Source organism: Lissotriton helveticus, chromosome 5_1 (genome assembly GCF_964261635.1).
Source record: "Lissotriton helveticus chromosome 5_1, aLisHel1.1, whole genome shotgun sequence".
NCBI lineage: Eukaryota > Metazoa > Chordata > Amphibia > Caudata > Salamandridae > Lissotriton > Lissotriton helveticus.
Window position 1 is genome coordinate 496,814,217 of NC_136065.1, and position 23,226 is coordinate 496,837,442.

The 23,226-nt window shown below is 49.3% G+C and overlaps 1 protein-coding gene across 2 annotated transcripts in view; it reads right to left on the reverse strand.

Moving 5' to 3' along the window:
• VPS13D (vacuolar protein sorting 13 homolog D) overlaps positions 1–23,226 on the reverse strand; it is a 2,979,414-nt gene that overhangs the window by 1,138,871 nt on the left and 1,817,317 nt on the right. For both annotated transcript variants that reach the window (XM_078642819.1, XM_078642818.1), the window contains one exon: positions 16,292–16,418. In XM_078642819.1, the coding sequence (XP_078498945.1) occupies positions 16,292–16,418 (127 nt within the window). The remainder of the gene's footprint in view (positions 1–16,291; positions 16,419–23,226) is intronic.

Below are 23,226 nucleotides of genomic sequence, written 5' to 3' on the forward strand. Positions count from 1 at the left end.
TGAGGGGGTCATGTGAACCCATTACCATCCATGCATGTGATCTTTTAAACAGCACAGCTTTGCCCAATATGGTGAGATATTTTTCCCAGATGACTGTATGACTCTATTAAATGTAGGTAAGGGTTACAGCCCAGGCCACCTCAGCCTTGTAGGTAGTTAAGGCCAAGTTTAAATAACCATATGTCATAGTGTTTCTTGAATCACTTTTGGCTTTCTACAAATTGGAACTTAGGGTAGGTCTTGGGTCATTTCTTAGCTTATAGCAAAATTGGAACTGAGGACCCAAGTTGCTTATGCTCTGCCTCCTAAGGCCAAACTCTAGACGAATTTGAGCAGGAGAGGCCTGGTGAAGAAGACTGAAAAGGCATTGATATGTCCCTGATATAGCATTATCAATTATTTTATCCACTCTTCCTCTCAAAGCCACAACTCCATACATAAGAGAGGGAGCATGTTTAGTAGCCATTGTAGGAAGGTGGATACCTGACTATGGTTACCCCAGAATTTTTGCCTTGTGTTTAGCTGGTTTTCGACTTAGTTGGCCTGGGATCCTGCTAATCAGGGCCCCAGGCTATCTGCTCTCTCTGTAAAATGGACTCCATGTACTTTAGGTACATACCTAATTGGATATTGGGTCACCTTATGAGCCCCTGTATAGTGTACTATAGGTACCGAGGGCATAGGTGCATCCAAGGCCTACCAGGGGCTGCAGCATATCTTATGCCACCCCTGGCTGGCCATCCAAACTGACATAACTGGCTGATCACTCAGCTGGGGCAAGGTCGTGTAATCACCCCTTGCTTAGGTACAGTATTCCAATACCTCCCATTATACATAGACACATATGCACCTATAAGTCACTCCTATGGCAGCCCTTAACAATCCTGAAGGCAGAGTGCTTGGTTTTATGTGAGATGGTTCTCTAGCATGAGCTGAGCCTGTCTGACATCACCTAATTGCATCTCGACATCGCCTGGTTCCTTCCTGGTCACTGGCTAGTGACCCAGACTCTGTCCCCTCTGCTTTCATGGTCTTCACTTCCTCGATCCACCCTTGGATCCACCTGGACATCTTCCTCCTGGTCGCCTGCAGCATCTTCTTGCCACTCTCCATAGTATTCGACGACGAAACCCGACACGACTTGACACCTATGCACCCGGCTTCCCTTGGTGAGGTAACTCGCGTACTCCGGTGATCCCGTGGGTAATAACTATCCAAGTGTCCTACTTTAACTGGGTTTTCCCGTAGTCCACCCGGGAATTTCATTCAACCCTCCCTGCCCCAATGCACAAGAGCCTGTCTGGGGAGGAAACCTATTGTCCAGGCAGGAGGAGGTCAGACCCGTGTCTGTGGCAGCAGCATCCATTTTGTGATGCTGAGGCTCTGATTAACTTTAAAACTGTAAAGCTACAACTACATGTCTTCTCCCTCTAGAAGGGTGGAATGCTACCCCCGCCGCCAGAACGGGGGGGTGTGTTAGTATTCCAAAGCGTATGACACCTTACACGACATGTTTTGATAAAGCCAAACCAGAGTTAGCAATAACCGCGAGGATTATACTGCACTTAAGAGTATATGGTATGGCTATACCATAGAACAGCTATAAGGACATAGTTCCGAAAGCTGCAGCCAGGCTCCGCTCATGCATCCATTTTGTGATGCTGGGGCTCTTTTTAACTTCTACTGGGTTTACCAGTGTGTACATGTCTTCTCCCTCTAGAAGGGTGGAATGCTACCCCTGCCGCCAGATCGCCTGGGGGGGGGGAAGAGGGGGGGGGGGTAGTATTCCAAAGTGTTTGACACCAAACACGACATGTTTTGATGCAGCCATTCCAAAGTTAGCATTTACCGCGAGGTTATACTGCACTTGAGAGTATATGGTATGGCTATACCATAGAACAGCTATAAGGACATAGTTCCGAAAGCTGCAGCCAGGCTCAGCTCATGCTAGAGCACCATTGTGAGAAGTTGGCCTGATATATGATGCTCGCTAGTTCTAGTGACCACCTTGTATCAGTCCAAACAACCCTTATGGTGATTGGTTGTAAGTCAACCTTATAGACCAGCTATCCGAATGGTAGCATGGACAAAGCAGTCTTAGGCTAAACTCTTTTGGCATGTGAAGTCAGCTGTTTTACCACAATATAACCCCTTGAATACCAGATGAAAGGACACCACACAGGTTGTTATGAAAATAACCAGTATATTTATTAATAACAACACCTCTGAACTCTTTATGAGGTCAGAGGGCTAAGCACATGACAATCTCTTAAGAAAAATACGACAAGTTGCACAAAATTACAATGGTGCCCTAGGGGCACGACAAACCATATACTAAGTAAGTGGAATGTGAAAGTCGATAAAAGGAATGGAGCTGTCCAGAGGCTGTAGGATCGTTGGGACCACGCTACACTAACTCTAGGTAAGTGATAGGAGGCCCACGGAACGCATGTGCAGAGTGTGAACTCACATGCGAGATGCGTAACAACGTCTATGGACAGTACGGTTCAAGTTAAAAGGTGAGTACGGACAATCCTGACTAGTTAGGACTAAAACGACTGTGGAACTGGACACTAGGACAGTTAGACTACCCTTGAGCACCGAAATGCTCTCGTTACCTCACCCACGGGCTGCGGGTGCATAGGTGCCAAAGTGTGTCGGGTTCTCGCGTTGAAGTCAATGGAGCCTGAAAGACAAGATGCTGCAGGCGACCAGGAGGAAGATGTCCGGTGCGATCCAAGGGTGGATCAGTGAAGAAGAGGACCTGAAAGCAGAGGGGACAGTGTTCACAGTCACTAGCCAGAGACCGGTGTGGAACCAGGTAGGAACCAGATGTCGTCGTCGCGTTCAGGTGAAGAGGACGCTTGACTCTGCAGCCACGTGGACCAGGAGGTGTCTTTGAAGACCAGGATGGAGGCACGAGCTGCCCCACGCAGGCTCTCGCTGTCAGCGGTGTTGGATCCGGAATCGGCGTCAACAGGCCTTGGCAAAGGCAACCCACGCGGTGAGTGGAGAAAACGTCTGGTGCAGACTAGGAGAGTCCGGGGTGCCCCTCTTTTGTAAAGGAGCAAGGGCCAGTCTGGAGCAACCAGACCAGCAGCAAAGATTCAAAGGTTTGTCGTCTAGGAGGCCACTAGCCAGCCGGCAAGTGACCAGACTACGCGTCGAGCAGCAGGGCCCCATGCAGATCTCGTGGATGCTGGAGGGCTGATCTTCGGTGCAGGGGCTGCTCGGGGCTGGGGCTTCTCAGTCCCCAAAGCACTTGGTCGAGTTTACCTCGGGAGTCGTACTGGAAGCGAAGTGCAGGTTCGTTCAAGATGGCCGGTCCCACGTGTCTCGTCGCACCTACGGGTCTCAGCTTTGCTGCAGATGTGGGTTGAGGTCGGAGAGGTCTGGGAATCCGGGTCTCGTCGGGCTCTGAAGTCTGGATCCTCGAGGGAAGACGACAAAGTGAAGCCGCTGGACGCTTGATGGTGCCTGCAGATGCAGGGTGGACACTCCTTGCCCACAAGGGAGATTTTTTTCAGTCTTCTGTGGAGCAGAACGTCGAAGTCCAGAGTTTCTTCTTGTAGAGTAGTTCAGGATTAATCTAATTTGGAATGGGACCAGCTCCTACCTTTATCCTGCTAAAGGGGGCTGTACTACTGACTAGGTCCCTCCCCTGGGTGGGACCAGGAAGGGGGGCGGTTACACCCCCTATCCTTTGTCCGGTTTCCCGCCAGAGCTGGGGCAGGGATGCCCCAGCAACTGGTTTGAACCGGTGTATGCACAGGGCACCTTGTGTGCCCCAGGCATGTCTCATTCCTTTCAGGCCTATCCTACCCAATACACAAAACCCTGTCTGGGGTGGTGCTAGCCCCTCCCAAGGCAGGAAACCCTTTGTCTAAGCCGCCCTCGCTGGAAAGACTCCCAGCAGCAGGAGGTCAGACTTGTGTCTGTGGTGGCAGCATCCATTTTGTGATGCCAAGGCTCGAGTTAACTTTAACCGGGGTTCACAGTTACATACATGTCGTATCCCTCTAGAAGGGTGGAATGCTACCCCCGTCGCCAGAATTGGCGAGGGGGTAGTATTCCAAATCGTATGACACCTTACTCGACATGTTTTGATATGTTATACCAGAGTTAGCCTTTAACCGCGAGGTTGATAATGCACTTAAGAGTATATGGTATAGCGTTATCATGGAACAGCTATTAGGACTTGATTCCGCAAGCTGCGAACGGGCTCAGCTCATGCCAGAGCACCATCTCACATAATTCCAAGCACTCTGCCTTCAGGATTGTTAAGGCCTGCCATAGGAGTGACTGATAGGAGGATATGTGTCCATTTTAGGGTTAGATATAATAATAATAATAATAAACCACCACATTTGTAAAGTGCACAATCACCCGTTAGGGTCTCTAGGCGCTGGGGGCCGTCGGGAAGATTAAGCAAGCTATTGCCCAGAGTCACATGGTGCTGGGCTAATCTGCCGCCGGTGCCGGGGATCGAACCGTGATCCCCAGATTCCGGAGTCAGTCGCCCTGGCCGCGGCGCCACAACTCTTCCTCGATATAGGTATACTATATCTATAGCAAAGGGTGATTACACCACCTTGCCCCAGCTGTCGTGCAGCCAGTTGTGTCAGTTTTAGATGGCCAGCCAGGGGTGGCATAATACATGCTTCAGCCCCTGGTAGGCCCTGGGTACACCTATGCCCTGGATACCTAAGGTATACTGTACAGGGACTGATAAGGTGGCCCAGTACCAATTGGTAAATGCACCTAAAGTACATGGTTGTCAATTTAGAGAGAGAACAGCTAGGCTGTGGGTCTGATTAGCAGGCCCACAGCCAGGGAAAGTCGGAAACCAGTGAAGCAAAAAGCAAAAATCTGGGGTGACCATAGGATTGCAGACCCCACTCTCCTACAACCATCTCACATAAAACCAAGCACTCTGCCTCCAGGATTGTTAAGGCCTGCCATAGGAGTGCCTTATAGGTATATATGTGTCTATATATAATGGTAGGTATAGGAATACTATACCTAAGCAAGGAGTGATTACACGACCTTGTCCCAGCTGAGTGATCAGCCAGTTGTGTCAATTTGGATGGCCAGCCAGGGGTGGCATAATTCATGCTGCAGCCCCTGGTACGCCTTGGATCCACCTATGCCCTGGGTACCTATGGTATACTATACAGGGGCTCACAAAGGTGACCCACTACCCAATTGGATATGTACCTAAAGTACATGGTATGAATTTAGAGAGAGAACTGCTGGGCTGTGGGTCTGATTAGCAGGCCCACAGCCACACTAGAGTCGAAACAACAGTGGATCAGAGCAAAAAGTGGGGGTGAACATAGGAAGCAGACCCTACTCTCCTACAAGTAGCACCCATCTTCAAGTGAAGATGGCATTCCACGTGGTGTAGTAAGTAATTTATTCCCAATTAAATGTATCGCCGCAGACCAACCTCATCTACGCAATTCGGCTTACAACAAACCTTGTGAACAGGGCTGTCACCACTTTTAAGATCCACGGCAGATCTTCAATAAAAGCAACAAGCATTCTCCTTCCGAGTTCTTTACCTGCCTTACACATTTTGGAGCACAGCTCCTTGATCACAGGGTGCACGCAGAAATTCTGAAAGGCAATGGCCTCTGCGTATTTAATTGTTTCAATTGAGCTTCAGGAGGTTTAACAGGTGAGTTAACTGGTGTTCATGCTGGGATATGTAGTCCCTTTCAAGCAGTATTCTGTCTCTCATGTAAATGTAAATGTGTTTTATTTGTAAAGCGCACGGCTGCCCACGCGACGGGGCGTCCCGGCGCTGCACTCATACCGCTGTGGAACCCTTCCTGGCTTTTCCATGTGAAATGTCCACTCCTGAGCACCCCCAAGGTGAAGCCAGGCATCCAAGCGCTGCTGGGGCCGTTGTGGAGATTAAGCAAGCTATTGCCCAGAGTCACAGAGTGGGACCCATGATTAGACTAGGCACCGAGGCGAGAATTATCAGGTACAGGGAGATTGAGTCCAAGAGCCGCCGAGGCGGGAATTAAACCCTGGTCCCGGGCCAGACCTCTGCATCAGGGTCTGCCGCTCTAACCATTGAGCCACGCTTCTCTCTGCGCTACAACAAGCATTTATGTATTTTAAAATGACCCTCCAGTGGGCCTCCAAATCCTAGATGCTCAGTGATTTATGCTGAACTGCTGTTCCAACAAGCTCCGGTTTTCCCTCATATACTTGAAAGTGGTAATTCTTGATCAGAAAGGAGTGGTGTTGCCATGTTTGGTATTTGTAGAATTTTACTGATAAATCCTACTTACTGGTGAAGTTGGATTTCACATTACTATTTTGGAAATGTCATTTTTAGAAAGTGGGCTTTTCTCTGTGCTTACAACTTTTTGTGCTTTGCAGTCTGTCTCCAATACACATATGGGCTGGGTGACAATTCAACTATGTGCATTCTCTCTAGACAGCCACAACACAGGAAGGGCTAGGTGTGACAGAGGATACATATGCATTCATCTGCATACTGAAAGCCTTCCTGGGCAGGGAGGGAGAGAGAGAGAGGTGGTTCTTGTAGGAGAGTAGGACCTGCTTACTATGGTTACCCCCACTTTTTGCTGTGTTTCACTGATTTATCGACTTTAGTCTGGCTGCGGCCCTGCTAACCAGGTCCCCAGCCTAGCTGCTTCCTCTCTAAATTGATTGCATGTACATTAGGTACACTCCAGATTGGTTACTGGGTAACCCTTGTGAGTCCTTAGTATATGGTACCTTAGATACCAAGGGCATAGGTACCCCAGAGGCCTACCAGGGGTTGCAGCATGTATTATGCCACCTTGGGAAGCCTTCCAAAATGGCACCACAGGTCTGCTACTGCAGCCTGGGTAAGGTGGTACGTGTACCCCTTACTTAGATATAGTATACCTACATCTATATATATATATATATATATATATATATATATATATATATATAGACACATATAAACCTATAACAATCCTATGGCAGGTCTTTACAATCCTGAATGCCGGGTGCTTGGTTTTGAGTGAGAGGGTGCCCAAGCAAGAGCAGAGCCCCTCTGCAGCTTTTGTAATCCCTTCCTTATAGCTGTTCTATGATAGATCCATACCATATACTCTTAAGTGCATTATAACCTCGCGGTAAATGCTAACTTTGGAATGGCTGCATCAAAACATGTCGTGTTTGGTGTCAAACACTTTGGAATACTACCCCCCTCCCCCCCTGGCAGATCTGGCGGCAGGGGTAGCATTCCACCCTTCTAGAGGGAGAAGACATGTACACACTGGTAAAACCGGTAGAAGTTAAACAGAGCCCCAGCATCACAAAATGGATGCTGCAGCCACAGACACGAGTCTGACCTGCTGCTGGACGAAACTCCGGCAGGGGAGGCTTAGACAATAGGTTTCCTGTCCAGGGAGGTGCCTGCACCTCCCTAGAAAGGCTTTAGTGTATTGGGGAAGGGTGGGGGCATTCAGTGAATGCTTTCCAGACAGTGCCTGGGGCACACAAGGTGTCCGCGAGCATTTCCCAGTTCAAACCGGTTGCTGGGGCACTCAGCCCCAGCTCTGGCACGAAACTGGACAAGGGGAAGGGATATAACCACCCCCTCCCCAGGTCCTCCCATAGGTGGGACCTTAGAGTTAGTCCAGCCCCTAAACTTAGTATAAGTATAGGAACCCAGTCCCTAGGACTTTAGATTACCCTGGACGAAACTCTGAAACATAAATCTTGGACCTTCGACATTCCATATCGACTGGAAGACGGAAGAAATCTCTCTTGGGGTCAAGAAGTGACTTCCCTGTTCAAACAGGCATCAAAGAAGCATCTTGCAGGTCTGCATTTTCAAGGCTCCCACTGGATTCCGAAGAATCTGCAACACAGGACACGGACTTCCAGACATCTCCGAGGCTGACACGAGTCCCCAGCAAAGCTGAGACCTGTAGCTATCACAGGAGACGTGGGACAGGAACTCCTGGACATCCAGCACATTTGCTAGTGCAGCGACTTCCCAAGCTTTCCTGAGGTTGTGCATTGGGCTACTTGTAGTCCAAGCCCTGAGCACCTTTTGCAGCGACGTGCCCTGACTCCCCTCCTTAGGGTGAGTTCCTCAGACCTTGCTGGTCTGCTCCAAAGCCAATCTTTCCATCTTGCGTGGGTTGCTGTTGCCAAGGCTTGTTGGGTCCAATCCGGAAACCGACGCTGCAGCACTCGACATCCGACGTGGGACAGCTCAAATCCAGCTCCTGGTTGTTGTCAACGCCTCCTGGACCTCGTGGCTGAAGAGTCAAGCTTCACCTACATCAACCAAAAATTACCCAACATCGGCTGGCATCTTCTTGTCGCCTTCCTGGTCACTGGCAAGTGACCCAGACTCTGTCCCCTTTGCTTTCAGGTTCTTCAGATCTCCGATCCACCCTTGGATCCATCCGGACACTCTTCACCTGGACGCCTGCAGCACTTCTTTGCAGCTTTCCATTGAAAACGATGACAAAACCCAAAACGAAAAGACACCTATGTACCCGGCATCCCTGGGTGAGGGAACACGAGTACTTCAGTGCTCCTGTGGGTGTTGACTCTCGAAGTGTCCAGTACTGAAAGGGTTTTACCGTAGTCAACTCCTAAGTGTCCTTGTTCTTTAAAAATCTAACTTTAACTTTCTACATAGAAGTCAATGGTGATTTGCGGCTGTGTTTAGACACTGCACGCGTACCCCGTGGGTCTCCTGCGTCCCTACCTTGGGTGGTTCCTGGTTGCCCTAGCGGTTCTACAGGCCCTAGCCCTAATCTCTATGTTGAGAGCGGTACTTATACCACTTTCTTAGCATATGGTTTGTGAGGCCCCTAGGGCAAAACGTACACTGTGCTAATTTACTGTGTGCTATTTAAGTTCTTGTATTGTACTTTTGCCTCTAGCCTCATAAAGAGACTAGAGGGGTGTGTTTAGAATAAATACATATATTTTATATATATATACCTGGTGTGGTTCTGCTTTCATTTGATCATTCAAGACATTATAGACTGGTAAAAAAAGCTGCTTTACATTCCTTCAAGACTTAGCTTGAAGGCTGCCCTCCACAGCTACCACTAGGTTTACTTTCTATAAAGGTTGTCTAAACCTACCATCAATAAGGGTCGTTTGGATTGGTGCAAGGTGCCCACTAGAATAGTGGACATCATATGCCAGGCCAACTTCTCACAGTTCTCACGTTTGAAAAGGTTGCGTTCTGCCCTCACACAAAGGGCTAATTTACCCCCTGCTGATCGTCTGGAGCCAAGGCTAGGCTAAAAGGGATCTTTGTGAACTTCTAAGGGTTCCTTTGAAGTAACCCCCAACATCATAGGCATTTTTTAGTATAAATACAGGGGCTCTGACCCCATATTTTTATATACATAATGGGACTTGTAACCAGGTGCTGCTGGCTCTACATCTGTAAATTGCCAGAGGACTGCTGTGCTACCAGGAAGGGCTGCCATTTTCCTGACTGCTTAGCTGCGTTGGCCTGCTGCCTGTTGATTGTTGGGCTGCAGGAGCGGTTGCCACTTAGTAACCTGCGTTGATGTGCTGGTCTACTGCCTGCTACCTGATTGTGCCCCAAGCGCACTACATGGGGTTGTTGCCCTGCCCCCTGTTCTTTCGGAATCTCAGGGCCATCAAAAAATGTGCATCATCGTTATTGTTGTGGGACTTAAGAGTCTGGCAATTAAAACAACTTTACAGCAGCCTCTGCTTCATACTACGAGCACAGCGTTTCGTGTTGCTTGTCGTGTGGAGAGGGGTACTGAGGCGCGAGAGCTATCGCCAGGACCAAGCGAAGTCTGCCTTCCAAGTTCGAGTTCCTCACAGAGGACTGTCACTCCCTACTCACGCTGCCCTGGCCATGGGCGCTGCAGCGTGTGGTGACCCAAAATTGCAGTCGAGTGGAAACTGCTGCAGTGATCCCCTCAGCATGGCCTTCCCCGAATGCGTTGTTCTGATAACGTGGGGCGGCCCAGCCTTCTGTCGTTCATTCCGGCTGGCTCCACCCCCCTGGAGCAGTGCGAATTGCCGAGGTGACAACACAGGCTCCAATCCCAAGGCCCGCCAACAGTTCCCGACTCCCCGAGCTTGGCCCAGCCACCATGATGGTACTGTGGGGTGGTTGTATGACATTACCACGCGTGGTTTTACCACGCAAGTCTTTACATCGCATATTTAACCACGCACACCATTACCATGCTTGTCCATCCATTAACATTACAAGTACACCTACCAAGGAAACAACTAGCACGCACAGTTTTACCACGCATACCATGTATCTCTTTGCTGTAAATGTACTGAAGCTCTATGTTCCATAAAAAGAAGCGTTCAAGCACATATATCCTAGAATTTTAATTGAAAGGGAAAAGGGACTATTCTTTTGCAGTCTCTAGTACTCAGGGGTATCCCTGTCTACCGTTCTCCATGTCTCCCAGAGTAAGTGAACTCAGACTTACCCTGCTTTGCAAAACTCGACTGCAAAAGCAGGGCATTGAGGGTTGTGCAGCTAAGATGCTTGAATTCAGTACAGTCTTGTACTGAGTTGTACCAGCTGTCCGCAGTCAAGTAAGTTCCATTTCATGGCTGGGAAACCCATGGGCAGTCGAGCTGTCAACGTAGTCTCAAGACTGATCACTGGAGAGTGATACGAGGCTTTGGTGTACGTCTGAGGCTGCGTTGAGTCTCAGCTAAGTTTACATTGCCCAGTCTTAAATATGTTGAAAACAAGCTGTTGTCATTCCATAACCTCGGTTTTGGGTAGGTTTTCTAAATGCAGCTTTGCAGGTCTTTTCCACCATTGCGCAGCAAATCTTGCAGGTTCTACCAGACTGACAAATTTTAGCATCAGGTACCCCTTCACTCTCAGCTCTGCTATTCACTTGCTACTCGTGTAAATAACTGCATACATACTGCTAACCATTTCCTAAACTCATGTTTAACACTAAGGATTCTGGGAATCAAACTAACCTTTCTACCTCTAAGTCCTACTTCAAGTGCTCTAAAAGTCTAGGCTACCACAAGTATAAAGCTTGGTAATCCACTTTGCTTCAAGCACTGTAAGTAACAGGGGCCTATCACTCGTACTGATATCGGCCTTCCTGGTAAATTAAACTCTCAAAATGAATTTCAAGAAGCAGGGAGGCAACATTCCTCAAACCAAATTCTACATATTTATAAAACACCCAGAATAAGGTGCAACACTGATACCTACTGTTAAAATGTGTGGTGAAGTTTTGTGTTGTAATGTCTTGCGTACCAACAGTCTTTACAATGTACAAAATGCATGGTAAATGGTATACAAAGTAAAAACTTCCTATTACAGGCTATTTCCCCTGTGGGGCTAACCGGGGCCATAGTAGGAGGAAAATCGTGCAGCGCTCCCGTGCAGGCAGTGCAGTTTTCAGAAAAGAATCACGAGTCTGGGCAGCAGCGATGGGCTCCAGACTTCACGCTGGATATTTCTTGTTTGTAGGACATTTAAACCTAAACTACTCACCAGGACAGTTCGGAGTTTGATTTTCCCCACTCCCGTGCCTCAAAATGTCCAGGGGTCAATCCCTGACGGTAATGGCCATCTCTCAACAGGGCTCACAGAATTTTTTGTATACCGTCTAGTAAACGCACAGGTGCTCCTTTCCCCCCTATGTTTTCTGAATGCAATCGGTTAAGATTTACCCTAACAACCTGCATTATTCGCAAAGTATTTATTGGTAAATGTTGTTTTGGTCTTCTTGTTGTATGCACAATATGGAAAGCAATTTTTTCATATAACCCTGTGTGGAGTCTCTTTTGTAGTGTAGTCATTGTGTTACTGTGTAAGACTGCTGCCCACATGCTTTAGACATTGCTTCTGTAGATAAGCCTGCCTGCTCTGCACCAAGCTACCAGAGGGTGATCACAGGTTATCTTGGTGTGTATCTAACTTACCCTGACTAGAGTGGAAGGTTCTGCCTGGCTTGGGTGCTTACCTTAGCCAACCAGAAACCCCATTTCTAACAATCACCATCTAGTTAAACAGCATCATTTAACAGAGAGAAGATGACCTTTTCATTTGCTCATTTTGGAAGAAAGCAGTGTGAGAAGTTGGCCTGATATATGATGCTCACTAGTTCTAGTGATCACCTTGTATCAGTCCAAACAACCCTTATGGTGATTGGTTGTAAGTCAACCTTATAGACCAGCTATCCTAATGGTAGCATGGACAAAGCAGTCTTAGGCTAAACTCTTTTGGCATGTGAAGCCAGCTGTTTTACCACAATATAACCCCTTGAATACCAGATGAAAGGACACCACACAGGTTGTTATGAATATAAACAGTATATTTATTAATAACAAACACCTCTGAACTCTTTATGAGATCAGAGGGCTAAGCACATGACAATCTCTTAGGAACAATACGATAAGTTGCACAAAATTACAATGGTGCCCTAGGGGCACGGCAAACCATATACTAAGTAAATGGGTTAAGGAAATCGATGGAAGGAATGGAGCCGTCCAGAGGCTGTAAGATCGCTGGGACTACACTACCCTAACTTTAGGTAAGTAATAGGAGGCCCACGGAACGTGTGTGCAGAGTGTGAACTCACACGCGAGATGAGTAACAACGTCTATGGACAGTACAGTTCAAGAAAAAGGTGAGTACGGACAATCCTGACTGGTTAGGACTAAAACGACTGTGAATCTGGACACTAGGAGAGTCAATATACCCTTGAGCACCGAAATGCTCTTGTTACCGCACCCACGGGCTGCGGGTGCATAGGTGCGCAGTCGTGTCGGGTTTCTGCGTTGAAGTCTATGGAGCCTGAAAGAAAAGATGCTGCAGGCGACCAGAAGGAAGATGTCCGGTGTAATCCAAGGGTGGATCAGGGATGCTGAAGACCTGAAAGCAGAGGGGACAATGTTCAAAGTCACTAGTCAGTGACTGGAGTGGAACCAGGAAGGAACCGGATGTCATAGTCGCGATCAGGTGAAGACGCTTGTTTCTGCAGCCACGTGGACCAGGAGGTGTCTTCGACGACCAGGATGGAAGCACGAGCTGTCCCACACAGGCTCTCGCTGTCGGCGGTGTCGGATCCGGATTTGGAGTCAACAGGCCAAGGCAAAGGCAACCCACGCGGTGAGTGGAAACGGCGTCTGGAGTGGACCAGGAAGGTCCGGGGTGCTCCTCTTTTGGAAGGGAGCAAGGGCCAGTCTGGAGCAACCAGAACAGCAGTGTAGATTTCAAGGATCGTCGTCTAGGAGGTCACTAGCCAGCCGGCAAGTGACCAGACAACGCGTCGAGCAGCAATCAAGCAAAAGGGCCCCACGCAGATCTCGTGAATGCTGGAGGGCTGGTCTTTGGTGCAGGAGCTGCTCGGGGCTGGGGCTTCTCAATCCCCAAAGCACTTTGTCGAGGTTACCTCAGAAGTCGTGCTGGAAGCGAAGTGCAGTTTCTCCAAGATGGCCAGTCCCACGTGTATCGTCGCACCCACGGGTCTCAGCTGTGCTGCAGATGTGAGTTGAGGTCGGAGAGGTCTGGCAATCCGGGTCTCGTCGGGCTCTGAAGTCTCGATCCTCGAGGGAAGACGACAAAGTGAAGCCGCTGGACGCTTGATGGTGCCTGCAGTTGCAGGGTGGACACTCCTTGCCCACAAGGGAGATTTCTTCAGTCTTCTGTGGAGCAGAACGTCGAAGTCCAGAGTTTCTTCTTGTAAAGTTTCAAGTCAGGATTAATCTAATTTGGAATGGGACCAGCTCCTACCTTTATCCTGCTAAAGGGGGCTGTACTACGACTAGGTCCCTCCCATGGGTGGGACCAGAAAGGGGGGTGGTTACACACCCTATCCTTTGTCTGGTTTCGTGCCAGAGCTGGGGCTGGAGTGCCGGGGTATGCACAGGGACACCTTGTGTGCCCCAGGCATGTCTCATTCCTTTCAGGCCTCCCTACCTCAATACACAAAATCCTGTCTGGGGTGGTGCTAGCACCTCCCAAGGCAGGAAACCCTTTGTCCAGGCCTCCCTCGCTGGAAGGACTCCCAGCAGCAGGAGGTCAGACTTGTGTCTGTGGTGGGAGCATCCATTTTGTGATGCTGAGGCTCTGCTTAACTTTAACCGGGGTTACAGTTACATACATGTCTTATCCCTCTAGAAGGGTGGAATGCTACCCCCGTCGCCAGAACTGGCGAGGGGGTAGTATTCCAAAGCGTATGACACCTTACACGTCATGTTTTGATAATGCTATACCAAAGTTAGCACTAACCGCGAGGATTATAATGCACTTAAGAGTATATGGTATAGCGTTATCATGGAAACAACTAAAGGACTTGGTTCCGAAAGCTGTAGACAGGTTCAGCTCATGCTAGAGCACCATCTCACATAATTCCAAGCACTCTGCCTTCAAGATTAATAAGGCCTGCCATAGGAGTGACTGATAGGAGTATATGTGTCCATTTTGGGGTTAGATATAGGTATACTATATCTACAGCAAAGGGTGATTACACCACCTTGCCCCAGCTGTCTTAGCAGCCAGTTGTGTCAGTTTGGATGGCCAGCCAGGGGTGGCATAATACATGCTGCAGCCCCTGGGTACACCTATGCCCTGGGTACCTAAGGTACACTCTACAGGGGCTGATAAGGTGACCCAGCATCCAATTAGAGATGTACCTAAGGTACATGGAGTCCATTTTACAGAGAGAGCAGATAGCCTGGGGTTCTGAATAGCAGGATCCCAGGCCAACTAAGTCGAAAACCAGCTAAACACCAGGCAAAAAGTTGGGGGTAACCATAGTCAGATATCCACCTTCCTACACTGACGTCAGTTCTTCTTTTTTCCGCGCCAGTAGCGCAGATCCGGAAAAAGTGGTACCTTGATCTTTTTTGACTAAACCTTTTTGATCTCTTTTGATCATTCTTTTTCGAGTCTTCGACTCCGAACGGTGCCGGTAGGGATGCCAGGTTTTAAGCCCTGTGAGGATTGCGACCGACTGATGTCGGTCACCGACCCTCACCGTCGGTGTCTCCACTGTCTCGGCGTCGACCACGACGACAAGACCTGTTCCGACTGCCGGGCCCTGACTTCGAAAGCTAGGCGGGAGCGGTCTCGCAAGCGACTCGAACTCCATTCCTTCGCTGAACGCTGAATCATGGCACTAAGACTAATCACAACGCTGCACTGTCAGGGGAGCCTGGGTGCTTACCATTCGCAACGCCTGGGTGTACTTCGTGGTTCCTGCGGAACGGAGGGACTCTGATGAGGGAAGACGAGGAGCTGCGAAGATGTAAGCTACGTTTTTTTCTCTTTAATTACCGACCTTTCCCCGCCGTGCCACCCCCGATCCGTGCCAGCCGTCACTGATTACAAGTGCATTATATCCTAAAGTACTTGTTATACGGCAGACAGGATATCCGCTATGTTTGTGACAGAGAATCTCATCCGCCAAGATCTAAATCAGGCCCTACAAAAACCAGGATCACAAGTTCTACACTGAGACGGCCAGAAACAGGGCTAATTTAGTAAAATACACAAGGGGAAAGGATGACTCCAGAATACAAGTTTAATGCACACCTGACCCTTCACTTATGAAGCTCTTCCTTGATTTATTGCCTGGCTTATTGCTCTCCTCAGAAAGAGTTCTTAGAGTTAACAGTTCCCACGAATATATTGTGAATGCCATTAATGGCATAAAGGCACCAAGTATATGATAACTCCCAAGGGGCAGATTAATGCCCTTCGGCTCTTTGTCCCAGGAGGGCCTAATCGCTGAAATGTGTTGGTCACGACAACCTTCTGTTAATGATAAATAAGTTAGCACAACACAAACGTTGTGGGAAATGGATGTGTCATGAACAAGGCACATATAGGACATGCAAGCCTTACAAGCACACACCAGCTGTCTCCTACAGCATTTGAAACACGATGACTGAAAGTACTCATACCACAATAACCTGCTTGAAAAAAGGACAACTAGTTCCAATGCACACCACAAACTTCCAACAATGTCAACCACAAGTAATTATATCAATGAAAGATTAAACTAAAGGGAAATTATTGAAGTGGTACCAGGTACATTCAGAGGTGATTGCTTCTGGTGACACCAAAATAACTTGTATGTGTGTCTCATGCACTATCTAAGGCCGTACATTGTTTGTTAATCTCAGTCAGGCACATGGGATATTTTAAAACATTGAAAGTGATCAGTACAAAGTGTGTTTGTCAATCTTTTGAGTTTGCAGTCACCAACACAATATTGTTTTTCACACTTCATATTCCATTCATCCTCCTACTTACAGACTCGGCTGTTCTTTGTCAGTGTAACAAAACAGAAGAGGACTCAAACTTCTTGCGAGTTCATGTTCTTCAAACTGCCCTGCAGCGTCTGTTTTTGCATTGTCCTGCCTGAAGATCAGAGGCAAGCCTTTGGAAAGTAAACAAAAGCAGTGCCCAAATATAAATACAATTAATGAAATCATAGATAATTTAAACAAACCATTTTTAATATCTGGTTGATATTTCATCTTGAAATCACTTCACAAAGAACATTCTCAATGACATTACTATTTCGAAAGGCTAAAAGCAATATTCGGTGCCCAAATACTCATCTTGAGTTGCTTATTATCGTCCACAGCTTCAGTCTAGAATCTTTATTTCAAACATGTCAACTAAATGCTTTGCTAAATGAGTAGCTGTACAGTAATTCTCTAGCAAACCAGTAGAGTCAACTCAAATATTATGTGTAGAACTGATTTCTCAATTAGTTTAGAACGGGAAATACATCATGCTAATCTAATAAGGGATCTTACTACTCTAAATAGGAACGTTGCTTGTGTTCCAGAGAGCAACTTCAACAAACACATCTGATTCTATGTCAGGACCTAGAGGCGAGTATCAGGATTTTCTTTCATCACTTTAATCACCAGAAGCGTTTTACAACTTTGATTTCATTAGAACAAAAACTACATTTCCCATGAGTTCTTGGGAAAACACTAAACCTCAGACAGTCCAATTACAATGCTTCAGTTCCACATAATAACAGCTAAAGATTCTCTATCTAATTCTTTCTATGCTGCTCCAGAAGCATGGAGATACATGCCTTTTCTCTCTCTTTCATTTCCATATGTGTTTTGCAGTGTATTATTGTGTATTGCATGGGGGCATTATCACCCGCTGGTTTGTTCCATCCACTGTGATCAGAATTTTGCCTTCCCTCTAGCACGACCGCTGAAACATTCTAGTCCCTAATAGGCCGCTCCAAGCTGCCCGGCTCTGATACGCAGTGCGGTCAGTCAACCGGCAGGGGACCTGCGTATATCCTCTTACATGCTCAGCATGTCTGTAACTCTCGGCAGCCGGAGCGTGTCACTTTCACTCAGCGAGAGAGGCGAGGCGCATCCAGCCACATTGCTCGTTATGGGGGAAGAATTTCTTTAAAATAAACACTAAGGAGATGCATCTCTTTATGATCACAGGGCCACCACCTGGAGATGGACACTTGTTAAACCAGCCTCTTCGAGGTAATTTTTTCTCGGACACGTCCCAGGCGACCTAATCAACCCGAATAGAACAGGGTGTCTGTCCCACAGTCTCTGGACTGTAATATGTTCACTGTCAAGGTGACATTCGATTAGGTTCACCCAACCAACATTGCCCGCTACAAAGCATTGTCCCTAAAGAACAAGCTACTTGCCTTCAGTAACAATATATCTGTAAGAAACATAGGTTAGTTATAGATTCCTTACCTTAGAATTACCCCCAGGCGTCAGAAAGGATCCGGAAAATGTTTCGTCAGCAGTCGTATGTGCGTCGGAAGGTGGCGTAGGTCGGTTCTGCATTCGTCGTAGTCGCCGGGATGACGTCGCAATAGCTACTTAGATGCCGCCATCGCGCGCTGACGTCAGTTCTGTACATGACTTTCGGCGCCAGAAACGCAGAGCCATGCAAGACACCGACCACTAGTGTACAAAACTCGGGCCCTGAAAGAATATCCTTAACTCTAGAAATCAGTTCTCAGAACGGGGCGGATGGGTAGAGCGGTAAGGAATCTATAACTAACCTATGTTTCTTACAGATATATCGTTAGCAAAGGTATGTAACTTCTTCATCTGAAAGAAACTGTTAGTTATAGATTCCTTACATTAGAATAGATACCCCAGCAATACCAACCCCGGAGGTTGGTCTGCAAACCAAGATCACACCAGAAAGCCATGGAGAACAGAAGCCGTCTCTCCGGACCTGCCTGTCCAGGCAGTAGTGTTTTGTAAACATGTGCAGCGATGCACACGTAGCTGCCTGACAGATGTCATTCAGAGGGACTCCTCATCCCAAAGCAGTAGTGGCTGCCGTCGCCCTTGTGGAATGGGCATGTAGCCCCACTGGAGGCTCCTTTTTAGCTAGAGAATAGCAGGCTTTAATACACAAAACGACCCATCTAGAGATGGTCCGCTTGTGTACGGCCTACCTTTCTTGGCGCCAAGGTTGCCAACAGTCCCACTGAGGCATCACAAAGGGAATAGGAGGAAAGAAATGAGTAATGTCTTTTAAGAAATAGTTTACAACCGGGGACTTGAAGAGAGACGGCTGATCAGGAAGCCTTAGAAAGGCAGAAATGGCTGAAAGAAAGCCCTTGATAGTGCCTAGAGCAGAGCCCTGCTAGGCCAAAGAAAGGAGGAACAAGAGAACCTCAGAAAGAGGGGCAAAAAGGGATATCCACAGCCTTTGCTGTGCACCATGCCACACAAATTTGTTCCATCGACAGGCGTAAACCGTCTTAGTGGAGGGACGCCTGGCTGCCAAGATTACATCACAGACTTCGGGAGGCAAGTCAAATGACGTCAACTGCCGCCACTCAATCTCCTCACAAGGAGGTGGAGGTTGGACAGGTTCGTGTGGAGGACCGTCCCCTGCTGCTGCGACAGAAGGTCCTCCTGAAGAGGCAGATGAATCGGGGGATCGACTGACATGCTGAGTAGCTCGGGATACCAGTATCTTCGTGCCCAGTCCAGAGCCAGAAGGATGACTTGGGCCCGGTCGCGCCTGATCTTCTTCAGCACTCTGGGCAGAAGTTGTAAAGACGGAAAGGTGTACAATAGACCGCAGCTCCACTCGCGACGAAAAGCGTCTCGGAGCGAGTGCCGCCTTGGAAATTCCAACGTGCAGAACTGATAACATGGCATGTTCTCTTCGGTGGCGAATAGATCTAACTAAGGCTCTCCCCATCGCTGAAAGAGGCTGTGAGAAGTTGGCCTGATGTGCAGTGCTCACTATTCTAGTGATCACTATATATCAGTCCAAACAACCCTTATTGATGATTGGTTGTAAGTCAACCTTATAGACCAGCTATCCTAGTAGCATGGATACGAGCAGTCTAAGGCTAAGACTCTAGAGGGCGTGTTAAGCCAGCTGTTTTACCATCACATTACCCCTTGAACACCCAGTGAAAGGACACCACACAAGTGTTATGAAAATAAACAGTGTATTTATTAGAATCACAACAACCCTGTACTCTTTATGAGGACAGGGTGCTAGGCACACAACAAAACTCTTACGAAAATACTTAAGTTAGCACGTTATACACAAATGCCCGAGGGGCACGAAAAACCATATACTTTAAAAGTGGAATGCGAATTACTAGCAGGTAAGTAACAGTTCTAATAGGCTTTGGAATCGCTAGGACTGGACTAGGGAATCGTTAGATTACTACTAGGAGACCCAGGGGACTCGGGTGCAGAGTGTGCACTCTCACGCGGGATGCGGGACAAAGTCTATGGAGGCTAGTAAAGGCAAAGTTAGTGTTCACGGGCGAACCCGACCTGGTGGGAAGAAAACGACAGTGGATCCTGACCCTAGGATAGTGAGGCTATGCTGGGACACCGAAGTGCCGAAGTTACCTAGCCCAGGGGCTGCAGCTGCATAGGTCTGAAAAGACGTCGGGGATCTCGTTGCCGGACCAGGAGCCTGGAAGGAAGAAGTTGCTGGCAGGCGACCAGTGAAGAAAAGTTCGATGGATCCAAGCCTGGATCAAGGAAGAAGAAAACCTGAAAGCAGAGGGGACCAAGTTCTTGAATCACTAGCCAGTGATTAAGTGGGCACCAGGATGGCACCGGGCGAAGTCACCGCAGTCAGGTGAGTGGGCGCTGCTGGGCTCTGCAGTCTCTCGGACCAGGAGGCGTTGTCGGCGACCAGGATGGAGGTGCGAGCTGTCCCACGAAGGTTCTTGCTGTCGACGTCGCTGGACCCAGGATTGGGCAACAAGTCTTGGCAAATGCAAGGCCCACGCGGTGGACCTAAAATGGCGTCTTGAGTGGACCAGGAGGGTCCAGGGTACTTCTCCGATGGAGGGAAGCAAGGGCCAGTCTGGGGCAACCAGACCAGCAGCAGAAATGTCGTCGGGCGTCGTCAGGAAGGCCACAAGCCAGCGGGCTAGTAGCCAAACAACGCGGTGAGCAGCAAAAAGCAGAAGGGCCCCACGCAGATCGTGGAGATGCTGGGGGGCTGCTCTTCGGTGCTGGGGCTGCTCAGGGTGGGGGCTTCTCGGACCCCAAAGCACTCACCAGGAATTCACTCGGCGGGCTTGCTGGAAAGAAGTCGTGCAGTCTTGAAGATGGCCGGTCCCTCGAGGTCTCGTCGCACCCACGGTTCTCAGCTGGGCTGTAGAGGTGGGTAGAGGTCAGAGGTGCCAGGGAAGCCGGTTCTCGTCGAGCTGGGCAGTCGGATTCCGGAGGAAGGACTTGCAGCAGACCGCAGTGTTCTTAGATGGTGCCTGCGGATGCAGGGTGACTACTCCTTAGTCACAAGGGAGAAATCTTAGGAAGAAGTCTTGAGTTCCTTTCGCAGAAAGTAGTTTCAGGATTCAAAGATGATCTGATTTGGAAGGGGGCCAGTTCCTACCTTTATCCTGTAAAAGGGGGCTGGCACGCGACTAAGTCCTGCCCTATGGGTGGGACTAGGAGGGGGGTGGTTACACCCACTTCCTTGGCGGGCTTTTCCCCAGCACAGGGTCTGGAGTGACCCTGGAACTGGTTCCAGCCAGCCTATGCACAGTGAGCACCGGGGTGCCACGTGCAGTCACCTTCCTCTAAAGCCCTGCCTACCTACAATACACAAAACCCTGTCTGGGACGGTGCTGGCACCGCCCCTGGCAGGAAACCCTTTGTCCTTTTCTCCTGCTCTGGGAGGACTCCCAGCAGCAGGAGGGCAGACTTGTGTCTCGGTGGCAGCATCCATTTTGTGGATGCTAAGGCTCTGTCTGACTTTTAACCGGGTTATAGGTTACATGCATGTCGTGTCCCTCTGGAAGGGTGGAATGCTAACCCCGTCGCCAGAATTGGCGAGGGGTTAGTATTCCAATTCGTATGACACCTTACTCGACATGTTTTGATAAAGCGATACCAGAGTTGGCACATAACCGCGAGGATTATAATGCACTTAAGAGTATATGGTATGCGATATCATGGAAACGGCTAAGGGATGGATCCCGAAAGCCGCAGACAGGCTCAGCTCATGCCAGAGCACCATCTCACACGATTCCAAGCACTCTGCCTTCAGGATTGTTAAGGCCTGCCATAGGAGTGACTGATAGGAGATCTGTGTGTCCATTTTAAGGTTAGATATAGGTATACTATATCTAAAGCAAAGGGTGAGTACACCACCTTGCCCCAGCTGTCGTGCAGCCAGTTGTGTCAGTTTTAGTTAGTCAATCCAGGGGTGGCACAATACATGCTTCAGCCCCTGGGAGACTTCTGGGTGCACCTCAGCCCTGGGTACAGGGACTTGGAGAGGGCCCAGTGCCAATTCAGTACCTAAGTACAATTTGGATAGAGAGAACAGCTAGGCTGTGGGTCTGATTAGCAGGCCCACAGCCAGGGAAAGTCGTAAACCAGTGCAGCAAAAAGCAAAAATCTGGGTGATCATAGGATTGCAGACCCTACTCTCCTACAGAGGCCTTGCGCCACGTCTGAGTTCATACGCCATTCGTGATCCATCATGCACCGGCGGCTGAGTTCGTCCGCCCTGGTGTTCAGGGAACCTGCCAGGTGTTGAACCACCAGGGTGACACCCTGGTGTTCCAGCCATTGCCAGAGGCGCATAGCCTCCTGACAAAGGGTCCACAACCCCACCCCGCCCTGTTTGTTGCAGTACCACATGGCAGTGGTGTTGTCCGGGAACACCTGCACTACACTTCCCTGGACAGAAGGAAGGAGTGCCTTCAGTGCAAGTCGGATTGCCCACAGCTCCAGAAGGTTGATATGGAGCTGGGACTCCGCCGGAGACTAGATGCCTCTGATGTCCGTCTCTCCCATGTGGCCCACCAAGCCCAGGAGGGACGCATCCGTCACTACTACGTGCTCCGGTTAGGGTAGGGAGAGGGATCTGCCGTTGACCCAATCTCGGTCCGTGAGCCACCACTGCAACTGTCTCACAGTGCCCTCCGAGATCAGGACGTGGTCTGACAGGTTGCCCTGTTGCTGGGCCCACTGAAACTTCAGGTCCCACTGCAGAGCCCGCATCCACCACCTGGCGTGATGCACCAGAAGGATGCAGGAGGCCATCAGCCCCAGAAGCCGCAGCGTCAACCTGACCGAGACTCAGGATAAAGGCCGAAAGATCGGAATCAGAGCCTGAATATCCCGAACCTGCTGCTCGAGAGGATAAACCCGAAACTGCGCCGAGTCCAGAACCGCTCCGATGAAGAGGAGCTTCTGAGAGGGACACAGGAGTGACTTTGGCACATTGATGGAGAACCCCAGCAGGTGCAGGAGGTCGGCCGAGGTCTGGAGGTGGCTTACGACTGTCTGGGGCGAGTCCACCTTTAACAACCAGCCATCGAGATATGGGAAGACTGCCACCCCTAATTTGCGCAGATGGCCTCCGGCGTCGCGTTCAGCCCAGGGACCGGTGGGTGTAAAGCTGGCAGCGGCGCCTGTGGCTCTGGCGGAGCCGCGTGGGCGGTGTCGCCCGAACCCCCAGCCGCATCGCGCGAGCGTCGGGGGGAGTCGGAAGAGCGATGTCGTCTCTTCGACTTCTTGTGCCTCTTACCTGAGGACTTGGAGCCCGACGAATGGTGTCGACTCGCCGAGCTGCGATGACTGTTGCCCCGCAACCAGTCCTTCGACCTCCTCCTCGACCTAGACCGTGAACGGCGCGGGCCGACTGCCGGACCTCGAGGCGCTTAGGGGACCGCTCCCGCCTAGCCTTCGTCGTCACGGTCGGCCCCAAGGCAATACAGG